The sequence below is a fragment of the Sardina pilchardus genome, chromosome 1 (genome assembly GCF_963854185.1).
Source record: "Sardina pilchardus chromosome 1, fSarPil1.1, whole genome shotgun sequence".
Classification (NCBI taxonomy): Eukaryota; Metazoa; Chordata; class Actinopteri; order Clupeiformes; family Clupeidae; genus Sardina; species Sardina pilchardus.
The window spans coordinates 3,463,999-3,478,652 of NC_084994.1; the positions used below are offsets into that span (position 1 = coordinate 3,463,999).

At 44.0% G+C, this 14,654-nt stretch overlaps 2 protein-coding genes across 5 annotated transcripts in view; one reads left to right on the forward strand and one right to left on the reverse strand.

Moving 5' to 3' along the window:
* Positions 1 to 2,307: 2,307 nt before the first annotated feature.
* Positions 2,308 to 9,391, reverse strand: LOC134076510 (stonustoxin subunit beta-like). Its single transcript, XM_062531642.1, has 4 exons — positions 9,361 to 9,391; positions 6,214 to 6,309; positions 3,549 to 4,973; positions 2,308 to 2,879 (listed from the first exon to the last, which is right to left on the reverse strand). The coding sequence occupies exons 1-4, from the start codon at positions 9,389 to 9,391 to the stop codon at positions 2,341 to 2,343; spliced, it is 2,091 nt and encodes a 696-aa protein (XP_062387626.1). The 3' UTR covers positions 2,308 to 2,340.
* A 1,811-nt stretch (positions 9,392 to 11,202) lies between these two features.
* The window catches only part of gaa2 (alpha glucosidase 2), a 23,406-nt gene continuing 19,954 nt past the window's right edge, over positions 11,203 to 14,654 (forward strand). For all 4 annotated transcript variants that reach the window (XM_062537211.1, XM_062537220.1, XM_062537227.1 and 1 more), the window contains exons 1-2: positions 11,203 to 11,360; positions 13,466 to 13,614. In XM_062537211.1, the coding sequence (XP_062393195.1) occupies positions 13,471 to 13,614 (144 nt within the window). In that variant the 5' untranslated portion in view covers positions 11,203 to 11,360; positions 13,466 to 13,470. The remainder of the gene's footprint in view (positions 11,361 to 13,465; positions 13,615 to 14,654) is intronic.

Sequence of the window (14,654 nt, forward strand, 5' to 3'; positions counted from 1 at the left end):
AAGGGCAGTAAACTATATGGATAAGAATAAATACAGTATGTACATTAGCAAATAAATAGACACTATTGGTGGGACACGGTAATGCAATTGTCCGGAGAGGGAGTGTGGCCTTGTTGTCCCTGTCGTGGCATACGCAAGACGCAAGAAATCAGTATAGACAGATTAAAGATCTGTTCAGTCCTAAACCACAGATCTCTGTACACAATAAATCAGTATAGACAGAGTAAAGATCTGTTCAGTCCTAAACCACAGATCTCTGTACACAAGAAATCAGTATAGACGGATTAAAGATGTTTTCATTTCTAAGCCACAGATCTCCATATTGACGCTAACACATTTGTGTTCTGTATTTAGGAGAATGTTAGTCAGAGCCCGTGCTGTTGGCCAGCCTTACAGTCATATCTTACTCTGATATCACGATTCCTGACTGAGAGCTTCTTCCTGGTTAGCCTGCGATCTTTTGAAAATATCTTACTTTGGCGTTACAGTTTAGACTCTTGCTCTTTATAACATCATACAACTACAGAAAAAAGTAAGTATCTACACACTCCATAAAACATACATTCCTATATAAATTAAACAAGTAAGCACACTTACCTTGTGATCATTTGAGCCTCCTTAGGTGTGTTTCACCTGTGTTGTTCAGAGTGAACGTTGTGTTCCTGTAACAAGCCGTCGTAAAAGGTTTTACAGCTTAGATAACTAGAGAGCTCTAGAAGTCCATCCGTCAGCATTGATACCAGTCACTTAAAGACACAGTAACATGGTGTGGGTGCTGTTGTGACAATGACATTAAAGACCTATTCTCTTTTATTCCATTCTTTTTTATTCTATTCTATCCCATTCCATTCTACAGTATTCTATTCTATTTTATTCTATTCTATTCTATTCTATTCTATTCTATTCTATTCTATTCTATTCTATTCTATTCTATGATTGTGCTTAAGCAATCATAAATCATGATGACGTAGCTAATGCTTTAGTTGATGTGTTATTCATGCTTATTCATGTACCCTCACCGTAAAGTGTTACCCATGTTGGATAAAAAGAAAAGAAAATGTTAACAAAAACAGATCAAATGCATCTTTAATTCAGCACTAAATCTTACCAAGTTGGTTGGTATGCATCTTTAATTTGTACACATAGGATACATCATGAATTCAGCACTAATTCTTATCAAGTTGGTTGGTATGCATCTTTAACTCAATGTACACATAGGACACATCATGAATTCAGACGAGTCGTTTTGCCATTGACCCCCTATTTATGTTTGGTGTCCCGTCTCTAACGGCTGTAATGTTATTAATTCTGTTGAGAAGCACAAAGACTGTCTTTGGATGTTCCACAGGCTACTTAGACTTGATGTGTTATTTAGACGGTAACTTGTTGGCAATAATGTTTTAAACACCAGCAGCATAGCGTGCGTGCCTGCCTGCTTTCAGCACGATTCATTAGTCAGAGCTAAGCGGGGGAAGCTGAGCTAGTAGGTTAGTCCAGACTCTGACTAATATGCTATTGTGGAAATTGCAATAAATAAAGTGAAAAGAGTGTCTCACGCATACAATGCAACGGTGTGTTGTTTATTCATTAATAAATAAAACCATTGAAACGAACTTGATGCCGCCCGTGATATCAACAATCAAGGTGCACGTCATTAAAGAGAAGCCGTCTTTATCACAGAACGAAATAAATTGACGTGTCGTGCGGAACGCATCTCAGATAGTAGCCTAACTAACTCACAACACAGAATACACTTACCACAAGCATGTAGTTAAGTAAGGGGATACATCTGAGTAAAGTATGGTGAATGACGCCCATAATGTCAACTACAGTACTATAGCCTAATGGAAATGCTATATGTAGGCCTGTGCTTACAATGTTAAAAGGCTACATAGGCCTTAATGAGCTTCTAACAAAAGTAGGCTGATATTGATGAGCATATCCATATCTATGGCTATATGTCATGTTTTGGCCCTACAGTTGAGTACAAAAGAAAATGGACACGACAAAATAACAAACACTTGATTAAGAAAAGAAATAGTCGTTTAGATTAGTCAACTAATTGATCAAGAAAAGAAATAGTCGTTTAGATTAGTCAACTAATTGATTAAGAAAAGAAAAAGTCGTTTAGATTAGTCAACTAATTGATTAAGAAAAGAAATAGTCGTTTAGATTAGTCACCTAATTGAAAAATTAGTGGAAAGATTATTAATTCGAAAATGAGTCACTAGCGGCAGCACTATTAGTGTGTTAACAGTACTGTAACTGTAATAGATCATGTCCTGTTGATGTTGCGATTTGTGTGTGTGTGTGTGTGTGTGTGTGTGTGTATCATGTGATCTAGATCAGAGACACGGATGAGTCAGGATAAACATAAAATGCTGCATGTAGGGGCTCACTAGTGAATGTGGTGGTGAAGGTGTGCAGGTGTGTGAGAGTATCAGAGGAGACCCTGTAGAAGGACAGAGTGCCGACCTCACGGTCCACATACACTCCTACTCTCCTGGAGTCTGCGGGGGTGACAGGTGGGACAGTCCTATTGGAATTGTGGTAGGCTTCGTATTCGTCACTGCAACAGTACAGACACCAGGCCTTGGCAGAGTAGCCAATGAATTCCCTTCTGCCCATGCTCGTATAGGCCACGCCCACATACACGCCCCTCCCACTCCACTCCCACTCCCAGTAGCAGCGTCCAGGCAGAGGCTCTCTGCTCAGCACCTGGGGGCAGGTGATCAATCCAGCAAAGAAGTTGCCCGTAAATCTGTCAGGGTGGTCAGGATACGGCTGCTTCTCCCCCGCATGTGTCACCTTCCTGTTCCCCTCAGACAGACGGAGATATCTGCTCACTGTGTTGGGGTCCAGTGTGAACTCACGAGTATCTGCACACACAACACACACACAGCAGACAAAACATGTCACAATGGAATGACACATACACACACACAAATATAGCCACTGTCCGATGAAAACAACACATAAAATCTGGTGTATTGGATCCTGAAGTTCTCCATCTTCCTATTTCCCTATTATCATTCCTATCCCACCTGCGACCATGTAATAGAGTGTGTAAGTGTGTGTCCATCTTCCTATTTCATCATTCCTACCCCACCTACGACCATGTAATAGAGTGTGTAAGTGTGTGTCCATCTTCCTATTTCATCATTCCTATCCCACCTGTGACCAATAGAGTGTGTAAGTGTGTGTGTGTCCATCTTCCTATTTCATCATTCCTACCCCACCTGTGACCATGTAATAGAGTGTGTAAGTGTGTGTCCATCTTCCTATTTCATCATTCCTATCCCACCTGTGACCATGTAATAGAGTGTGTAAGTGTGTGTCCATCTTCCTATTTCATCATTCCTATCCCACCTGTGACCAATAGAGTGTGTAAGTGTGATGTCACGTTTCCATAACAACCGAATTTCTACCTGTGACCATGTAATTGGATTCACTGCAGGAACAACATGTTTTGAACGGGCACTGCACATAATGCTCTTTGAATGGTGTAAATTGTCTATTAGATGTTTTAAAGAGTAAGACCAACTTACGCAGATGTACTGGGATGGTTGTTACGTGTGGATCTTTCAAGTGCGCGTTGTGATACCACCGGACGGATGCTCCTGGGTATCTTGTGTCGGAGGTGAAGCTGATGACTTTGAGGGGTGCTTTGTTAAAGACCTCACGTGCAGAACCTAGGGCCTCCTTCACTTCTGGTCTCCTGTACCAGGGAGCATCCACCTCCTTTCCTGGGTTCCGTTCAGGTGTGCTGAAGGTGGTGGACCCACTCTTGAAGTTCTCAGCTGCCTGTGAGATTTTCTCCAGGTACGGTTCTTCATAACTCAGAGAGGTGAAGCTGAATACGAAAACATCAGTCACATCTGGGTCCATCAGGAAAGAGTCGAGCTCCGGGCCAGGAGGTCTAATCTCAGACTTCAGTTTGGTTATGTTCTTTGTGACAACATTGATCTCAGTCTCTTTTCCATCCAGCCACAGCTTCATATCCTTCCCACTGAAGCCAGATGCATCCTGGAACTTCATAAGGTCTCCCAGGGCATTTTCCTCCATGTTGCCTCCTCTGATGGCTGGGATCAGGTCTCCCATTTTCCGCAGGAAATTAACAGTGAAAATCCTCAGGCTGCTTCGGAACCGCTCCAGTTTTTGCACGATGTCTTCAGTCTTGATCTCTCTGCTCCTCTCCAGCAAGTCACTAGTTCTTATCTCAGCCTGGTGGAAAGCATCCATCACCTTCTCTATGTCTGCAACCAGCTTGACTGAGATCATGTTCTTCAGCTTGGACTCTGTATTACCAAACATGCTCAGTGGATATAAGGAGACCTTCACAGGCACGGTGTTCTCTCCTTTCTTTCCCAGCAGGCTGGGCAGCTTCTTGTACACCTTCACAGCCTCCTCGTACGTAGATGGAAGGTCGTTCAGATGAACGTCACCATAGAACTCACAGCTCATGTTCTTCACCTTCTCCCTGTCTTTATCGTCCAACTGTAACCTTCCATCAACGCTGATGTTACATTTCGGTATCCTGTCGATCATTGCCTTCAGGTTCCCCAGGATTTCCTGCTTGCTGGAAGCATCGCCGGCTGTGTCTTTAAACTCCATGAGTGCGTGAGCCCCGTAGAGCACTCCCACCACCACATGAGTGGCATCTGCCGTGTCCAAAACCTCCGGCTTTGGAGTCCCGAGCTCAGATATCAGGAGCTCTTTAAACTCGGTGGTCACGTGGTATTTAAGGGTGACGCTGCACTGGCGAGCGGAGGAGGTCTTCTTCTTCAGGTATTTGGCAGAGCCTCCGAGCTCCACCAGCCCACTGTAGAGGCTGGCCTTCACCGAGGCGCTCACGTCTAACAGACTGGTCTTCTCACTGAGCGTCTGGGACACGGACACCACAGAACTGGTATCAGGCTTTGGTTTGATGCTCGTTTTGCTTTTGATGTCCTCACCTCTCCAGAGTCTCATTCCTGAAATGAATTAGTGAGTACAGTAATTGGCATGGCCAACATTGGCACTGATACAGTAACTGGCACGAATGTGGATTATAAACTGGTATATAACGCCTGCTGTGTGTACCTGGTGTGAGTTTAAATGTGGATTATAAACTGGTCTATAACGCCTGCTGTGTGCACCTGGTGTGAGTTGAAATGTGGATTATAAACTGGTCTATAATACCTGCTGTGCATACGTAGTGTGAGTTGAAATGTGGATTATAAACTGGCCTATAACGCCTGCTGTGTGTACCTGGTGTGAGATTAAATGTGGATTATAAACTGGTCTATAATACCTGCTGTGCATACGTAGTGTGAGTTGAAATGTGGATTATAAACTGGTCTATAACGCCTGCTGTGTGTACCTGGTGTGAGATTAAATGTGGATTATAAACTGGTCTATAATACCTGCTGTGCATACGTAGTGTGAGTTGAAATGTGGATTATAAACTGGTCTATAACGCCTGCTGTGTGTACCTGGTGTGAGATTAAATGTGGATTATAAACTGGTCTATAATACCTGCTATGCATACGTAGTGTGAGTTGAAATGTGGATTATAAACTGGTCTATAACGCCTGCTGTGTGTACCTGGTGTGAGATTAAATGTGGATTATAAACTGGTCTATAATACCTGCTGTGCATACGTAGTGTGAGTTGAAATGTGGATTATAAACTGGTCTATAACGCCTGCTGTGTGTACCTGGTATGAGATTAAATGTGGATTATAAACTGGTCTATAACACCTGCTGTGTGTACCTGGTGTGAGTTTAAATGTGGATTATAAACTGGCCTAAAACACCTGCTGTGTGCACCTGGTGTGAGATTAAATGGGGATTATAAACTGGTCTATAATACCTGCTGTGCATACAAAGTGTGAAATTAAATGTGGATTATAAACTGGTCTGTAACGCCTGCTGTGTGTACCTGGAGTTGGTCAGTTGGCCACTACATATAATTTCTGAAATTCTTCAGAAAAATGTAAAAGAAATGTGGATTTAAAGACTGACCTATAATGAGCAGACGTGTGGATTTAAAGACTGACCTGTAATGTCTGTGGTGTGTACACATGGATTTAAAGACTTAAAGACTGACCTGTAATGTCTGTGGTGTGTACACGTGGATTTAAAGACTTAAAGACTGACCTGTAATGTCTGTGGTGTGTACACGTGGATTTAAAGACTTAAAGACATACAGTATAATGCCGGCGCTGCGTACCTAGTATGAGTTGGTCATTGCGGGCGTCGTACAGAGTGCCCAGGTGCAGAGGTCTGCTGAGAGCGCTGATCTCCAGGTACTGATCAGCTGAGTCTGCTGGAGAGACACATAAGCACACGTTTACATCAGCAGTGATGAGATCTATAGGTACTGATCAGCTGAGTCTGCTGGAGTATAAGCACACGTTTACATCAGCAGTGATGAGATCTATCGGTACTGATCACCTGCGTCTGCTGGAGTATAAGCACACGTTTACATCAGCAGTGATGAGATCTATAGGTACTGATCAGCTGAGTCTGCTGGAGTATAAGCACACGTTTACATCAGCAGTGATGAGATCTATAGGTACTGATCAGCTGAGTCTGCTGGAGGGACACATAAGCACACGTTTACATCAGCAGTGATGAGATCTATAGGTACTGATCAGCTGAGTCTGCTGGAGTATAAGCACACGTTTACATCAGCAGTGATGAGATCTATAGGTACTGATCAGCTGAGTCTGCTGGAGTATAAGCACACGTTTACATCAGCAGTGATGAGATCTATCGGTACTGATCACCTGCGTCTGCTGGAGTATAAGCACACGTTTACATCAGCAGTGATGAGATCTATAGGTACTGATCAGCTGAGTCTGCTGGAGTATAAGCACACGTTTACATCAGCAGTGATGAGATCTATAGGTACTGATCAGCTGAGTCTGCTGGAGTATAAGCACACGTTTACATCAGCAGTGATGAGATCTATAGGTACTGATCAGCTGAGTCTGCTGGAGTATAAGCACACGTTTACATCAGCAGTGATGAGATCTATAGGTACTGATCAGCTGACTCTGCTGGAGTATAAGCACACGTTTACATCAGCAGTGATGAGATCTATAGGTACTGATCAGCTGACTCTGCTGGAGTATAAGCACACGTTTACATCAGCAGTGATGAGATCTATAGGTACTGATCAGCTGAGTCTGCTGGAGTATAAGCACACGTTTACATCAGCAGTGATGAGATCTATAGGTACTGATCAGCTGACTCTGCTGGAGTATAAGCACACGTTTACATCAGCAGTGATGAGATCTATAGGTACTGATCAGCTGAGTCTGCTGGAGCATAAGCACACGTTTACATCAGCAGTGATGAGATCTATAGGTACTGATCAGCTGAGTCTGCTGGAGAGACACATAAGCACACGTTTACATCAGCAGTGATGAGATCTATAGGTACTGATCAGCTGAGTCTGCTGGAGAGACACATAAGCACACGTTTACATCAGCAGTGATGAGATCTATAGGTACTGATCAGCTGAGTCTGCTGGAGTATAAGCACACGTTTACATCAGCAGTGATGAGATCTATAGGTACTGATCAGCTGAGTCTGCTGGAGTATAAGCACACGTTTACATCAGCAGTGATGAGATCTATAAGTACTGATCAGCTGAGTCTGCTGGAGTATAAGCACACGTTTACATCAGCAGTGATGAGATCTATAGGTACTGATCAGCTGAGTCTGCTGGAGTATAAGCACACGTTTACATCAGCAGTGATGAGATCTATAGGTACTGATCAGCTGAGTCTGCTGGAGTATAAGCACACGTTTACATCAGCAGTGATGAGATCTATAGGTACTGATCAGCTGAGTCTGCTGGAGTATAAGCACACGTTTACATCAGCAGTGATGAGATCTATAGGTACTGATCAGCTGAGTCTGCTGGAGTATAAGCACACGTTTACATCAGCAGTGATGAGATCTATCGGTACTGATCACCTGCGTCTGCTGGAGTATAAGCACACGTTTACATCAGCAGTGATGAGATCTATAGGTACTGTACAGGTATCTCTTTTCCTCATCTGCACTCACATGCGACAGGCATGTTTTTTCAGCTCCACAAAACTTTGAAAAAGTAACATTATCCTTAGGATTTCCATGGAATGATTTTTTTTTCTCACAATTTTGGGTAAGTTCTGATTCAGTTTCAATCTGTTGAATGTTTTCATTGAATATTTATTTTGTAAAAGTGTAAAATAGCTATGTCGCCTCAACGCAACAATATGCAACAGAGGAATGGGGATTCCCTGTTTAGTAGCTAGAGTAAATAAGGGTTTACTGTAAAATAAGGTAACCCAAACAAACAAATTTAGTAGCCCAAATAAATAATCATTGTAACCCTTAAAAATACAAGGTAATATGTAGCTGAGCCCCATCGTTAACCCATATGGGTCATACCTAGTTGAGCCCCACCATTAACCCATATGGGTCATACCTAGCTGAGCCCCACCATTAACCCATATGGGTCATACCTAGCTGAGCCCCACCATTAACCCATATGGGTGGACCCCTGTGGGCCCTAGATGACACCTGGGTTGACCATGTACCTTGCCATATACCCTATAGGCCACCTGTAGCCCATCTGGACTAGCCCAACTGGGGCACCATGGAAACTGCAGTCAAAATTAGCTGGGGCCCACCTGGGATACCCACCTGGGGGAGCCCATACCCAACCCACATGGGTGTGCTGACTGGGGAGTAGCAAAGATCCTTGATTACTACTTCTTAACCCTCTCTAGTAGTAGGCAACACTCAAACGTTTCAACCGTGCGTTATTCTATTTTCAGACAGAGTGTCAGATTGAATTTATGAGCGCACCCTGACAGCCTGCCTAGTTGAGTAGCCCTGTGCTATATATATCCTTTTCCCACCGACAGAGAAACCGGCTCTGTTCCCGTTCGCGAACCAACATTTGAACTGTGCGGAGCGTTTCGACAACAACCGGCTCGGAACACGGCACCTTGGTTCGGAAGTTGAACCAGAAAATAGTTGGATTTTCCTGCGAACCGGGGTGGGCGTGTCATTGTGCCATTCAGAGGGGAGAAGGCTATAAGCATGAGTCCGTCCGTCTGAGTAAACAAAACTAGTCAACTAGCATTTTAAACAGCTAGTTTCTGTCGTTTTTAGGGACAGGTGTTCATATTAGGCTATTCTTATAATTCTGTGTATAATGCATCTCATTCAATTTTGTTTAGGCTTCTCAGCCCGTCGTGTCGACCCCGAGAGACAAACTATTTTATTCCAGTGGGATACTGCCTGTCACTGTGTTGCTATGAAACCCATTGCGTTGAAGCACTGGTTCAACCCCTTACAATGCTGTCACACTCACCCGTATGTTTTTGAGGCGCCTTTATCGACATGTTGCCAGGTCACGTGAGGAAAAATAAGCAGCAGGGCTCTGAAAATAAGATCTAAAGAAGAGACCCAATACCAAAAAGTTGGCATCCCCGAGCTCCCCGAACCCCTGACGTTACATTTCTGGGACGGTCATCATGTTAGAGGAGGCTACAGTTACAGCAAAGCCTAGAGTCTATAAATAGTTCCATGCTATCCTTGAGGGGATACATGCCCACGAAATGTCGTGCACCCAGTGGGGTATTCCACTCTTTTTTTTTTACAAAATCGGGTAAATTAAACAAGGGTTTGCGGTAGGCCTAATCCTAGGTGTTCCGTTCCAAAATGAACACGGAAACATATGCTCTGAATCAATCAAACCTATTCGGAGCAGGTTTTGCGCAGGTTAAGTTTGGAAGATAACCCGGTTTTCCTCAGGATTGGCTATTGAAACCCGTGTTTAGCCTACCGCAGCTTTCTCGCGTTCGCAATGGCATTCCCTTTTGATGAGAGGCCTGTTGACATCTGAGCGCAAATAATTCGTGCAATCCACCAAGAGAGATTGATAAAACCACGGCTCGACATCTTATCTCACGATTACTTTTTGCTGGAGCGATATCGTTTTTCACGTGAATCTTTAGTATATTAAAATAAATAACATTGCCAATGTTACGGTTACCAATCATGGAATCTGCTTCAATTCACTGCAAACTATTTGCATAGCTCTCCGTTTATTGCGATGGGAAGTTTTCTGTAGTGTAGTGTGTGAGATGCTGCTGAGCATATTGGGAAAGCTACCCCCTGCCGACCAGTGCGTAAAGTTTGTCTTGCGCTGGAGCGGTTGGTGCGCGACTTCATCCGCTTTCCAGACCACAAACCCACGAGGGTTTCACCCATTCGCAGGTCACCATTATATGCTTTAAGTGTCCCCAAATGGCACAGAATTTATCCTTGCTGTTTACTTTTATATGGGTATCATATTATGTGATTGGATACATTGATGAGTTTGTCCGAACGGGTATGCGTAATTGTTGCATGCGCCGTCCTCCACAATACAGCCATTCTGCGGAAAGAGAAGGAACAAATTCCACAGATAGATTTTGAGCTGGACATTGGATGCGAGACCACATTTGCAGGAATCACTTCTCAGAAAAAGAAAGGAAAAAGAGCAGCGGTGGTCACAATAAGGCTAGGCAAAGCTTCATGTAGTGAAATGTTTATACAATTACACAAAACACAGCTTGTAGTGAAATGTTTCTACAATTACACAAAGCACAGCTAATAGTGAAATACAATTGCACAAAACACAACCTAGTGAAATGTTTATACAATTACACAGAACACAGCCTAGTAGTGAAATGTAAAGCACAACGAAGTGAAATGTTTATACATGGCAACTATGGCTTTGGTTGACTCAACCCAGCCAGTTAACATAATAGTCAGAGTAACATCTTGATAAAATGCCAATGTGTTGTTGATGCATGTTGTGGTTGTTGTTGTTGTTGTTGTTGTTGTTGTTATTGGTGGTCGTGGTGGTGGTCGTCGTGGTGGTCGTGGTGGTGTCTGTGTTACAGTAATGGCTGCACCCCCATCCTGGCTGCACTGCACTGAAGCTAGACCTAGCTGCCAGGTGATTGCGCAAATGAAAGAGACATCCTGAGGAATGATCCCCATGTATTATTCTGTGGAATTTGTCTCCCCCTACCGGCCAGTTTGGATACTGCTGTAAAGCAGACAAATAAATTAGTGGAGTAGCTTATCTGAGTAATTTCGTAACAGACCCCCCACTCCAGTAGATGGCAGCAGTGAGGCGTAGAGGTGAAGCTGGATATGCTTGACACGAGAACGGTACCACAGAAGAAGAGTGGAATAACAGAACTTGTTGGAAAGGGCAAACATTCACTTGCTACTCGTCTGGGGAGTCTCTCATGCGAAGGAATGTAGCTTGTTTTTCAGTGATATTTCTCAGGCAGAATTAGTGTCATTTTGCGGACGGTAAGTATCGCCGTGTCCGAATGCATTGCATATGTTTTTTGTCGGCGTTAAAACGTTATCAGCATTCTTCTGCACGTACCCTAACGCTAAACGCTGCATTGTTGCTCCGTCAGAATAAGTTAGTATTTTTTCGTAATGTAACACCACCTACTTGGGTAGACGAGTACAACAAAGGTCTCTATATTTAAAGGGTTATTGTGGGGAAAGTGTGAGTTTTGGACGTATCAGCTTGGAGTCGTATCGATTATACACAGGTAGGGGCTACCTTCACCAGCCATTCGGACTGACGTAGGGAGATCGGTGATAAGCACGACCCCAGGATCTGCGCAACGGCGATCACATAGCCTACGGCCGTGACATCGACGGTTAGATTTGTCTCCAGAACAGACAGAAGTTACCGGCGTGACTAACATTACTTAATCTCGTTCTCACACATTCCGTCAGATCTGATAAGAGTGGCCGTTGTCCTGAATGTTGCTAGACCGTCGGTGCTCCGTGTTGTTGTTGTGGCCATCAGGGAAAGCTGTCTTCTGCGCAGTTATTGCGAAACGTGTCATATCTCAGCCCAGGGCTTAGTCCAGGGTTCAGCCAGTCTGGTCAGAGAGAGAGAGAGATGCACAAAAAACATATGTTCCTGCATGCGCACACACACACACACACACACACACACACACACACACACACACACACTTATTATTTCCACTTCTGTTTATTTTGTGCTTACATGTTTATACATAGTATAATGTATTACTGTTTTATTTCCTTTATGATATTGTTATTTGTAACACGCATTGGCAACACTGTAGCCTACTGAACAGCCATGCTGATAAAGCGCCCTTTGAATTGACTTAGAGAGAGAAAGTGTGACAGACAAAGTGTGTGTGTGTGTGTGTGTGTGTGTGTGTGTGTGTGTGTGTGTGTGTGTGTGTGTGTGTGTGTGTGTGTGTGTGTGTGTGTGTGTGTGTGTGTGTGTGCGTGCGCGTGCGCGGCAGGCGTCGTACGTTGAGCCATGTCCCCGTGGTGTAGTGGAGATATGAGATTCACTTGTTTCGGGTTCCGCTAAATAAATGGTGTGAGTCAGCAGACGTGTGACCTAAGAAAGTAGAGACACAAACACGAGAAGACAAGCACATTCCAGTGGCCTTTCCTCTCTACACACACACACACACACACACACACACACACACACACACACACACACACACACACGAGAAGACAAGCACATTCCAGTGGCCTTTCCTCTCTACACACACACACACACACACACACACACACACACACACACACACACACACACACACACACACACACACACACGAGAAGACAAGCGCATTCCAGTGGCCTTTCCTCTCTACTCAGACAAAGGAGCTACCGCTGTTAGCAATACAAGTTAGTGTAGGACACACACTCACACACTCACACACACTCACACACTCACACTCACACTCACACTCACACTCACACTCACACTCACACTCACACTCACACTCACACTCACACACTGTACACACACACACTCCGGTAAACAAAATGGTACACAGTTGAGACAAGTCCGTGACCTCGTCAACGTTAAGTTGAGATTGAGTTGTTGCAGGGTAACCACAGAACTGGTTCCATAGGCTGATTGATGATCAGTTTCTTGGGAAGTTTTAAGATGAAAGTTCTCCAGAAACTTGAGGTCGGAATGAGGGAGTATTGTGTGTGTGTGAGTATTGGAGTATATTGTGTGTGTGTGAGTATTGGAGTATTGTGTGTGTTTGAGCAAGTCAAGTCACATTTACTTATGATGCATGTTTTGTATTGTCCACTCTCCTCTCCTCTCCTCTCCCCCTCTCCCCCTCCCCTCCTCTCCTCTCCCCCCTCCTCTCCTCTCCTCCTCTCCTCTCCTCACTTCTCCTCCTCTCCTCTCATCCTATTCTCCTCTCCTCTCCTCACCTCCTCTCCTCCTATTCTCTCCCCTCCTCTCCCCTCTCTCCTCCTCCCCCCCCTCCTCCTCTCCTCTCTTCCCCCCCTCTCCCCTCTCCCTTCCCCCTCTCTTCTCTACCCCCCCTCCCCCCCCCCTCCTCTCCTCCCCCCCCCCTCCTCCCCTCTCCTCTCTCCTCCAGGCCTGATGGTGTCCTATAAGCGGCTGAGCCCAGAGGAGGTGCACTTCTCTGGGTGCTCCTCGCTGGACGAGGCCCCTGGGGAGCCCCTGGCGGTGGGAGGAGCAGCGCAGGCGAGGAGAGGGGACGTGGAGGAGGAGGACGAGGAGAAGGCAGGATATTGTTCACACTTTCCATCATATATAATGTGATGTGATATCACACAGTGTAGTGTAATGGAATGAGGACGAGGAGAAGGCAGGATATTGTTTACACTTTCCATCATATATAATGTGATGTGATATCACACAGTGTAGTGTAGTGTAGTGTAATGTAATGTGGAGGAGGAGGAGAAGGCAGGATATTGCACTCTTACTGCACTCTATTGTTTACACTTTACATCATATATCATGTAATGTGATCATGTGATACAGTGTAGTGTAGTGTAGTGTAGTGTAGTGTAATGTGGAGGAGGAGAAGGCAGGATATTTGACATCATATATAATACATACAGTGTAGTGTAATGTAATGTGGAGGAGGAGAAGGCAGGATATTTGACATCATATATGATACATACAGTGTAGTGTAATGTAATGTGGTGGAGGAGAAGGCAGGATATTCCACTCTTACTGCACTCTATTGTTTACACTTTCCATCATATATCATGTAATGTGATCATGTGATACAGTATAGTGTAGTGTAGTGTAGTGTAGTTTAATGTGGGTGAGGAGGAGGAGAAGGCAGGATATTTCCTTCACTCTAACTGCACTCTATCTTTTACATTTTCCTAGAATTGTTGTTAGAATTGCTTTTAAAAATGTTTTTAACCATGTTGTAAGTCGCCTTGGTTAAACAACGTCAGCCAAATGCAATGTAACATAATGTAATGTAATGTAATGTAATGTGATGTAATGTAGTGTAGTGTAGTGTAATGTAATGTAATGTAGTGTAGTGTAGTGTAGTGTAGTGTAGTGTAGTGTAGTGTAGTGTAGTGTAGCGTAGTGCCCTGTAGTGTAGTGTAGTGTAGTGTAGTGTAGTGCCCTGTAGTGTATTGTAGTGTAGTGTAGTGTAGTGTAGTGTAATGTAATATAGTGTAGTGTAGTGTAGTGTAGTGTAGTGTAGTGTAGTGTAGTGTAGTGCCCTGTAGTGTATTGTAGTGTAGTGTAGTGTAGTGTAGTGTAATGTAATATAGTGTAGTGTAGTGTAGTGTAGT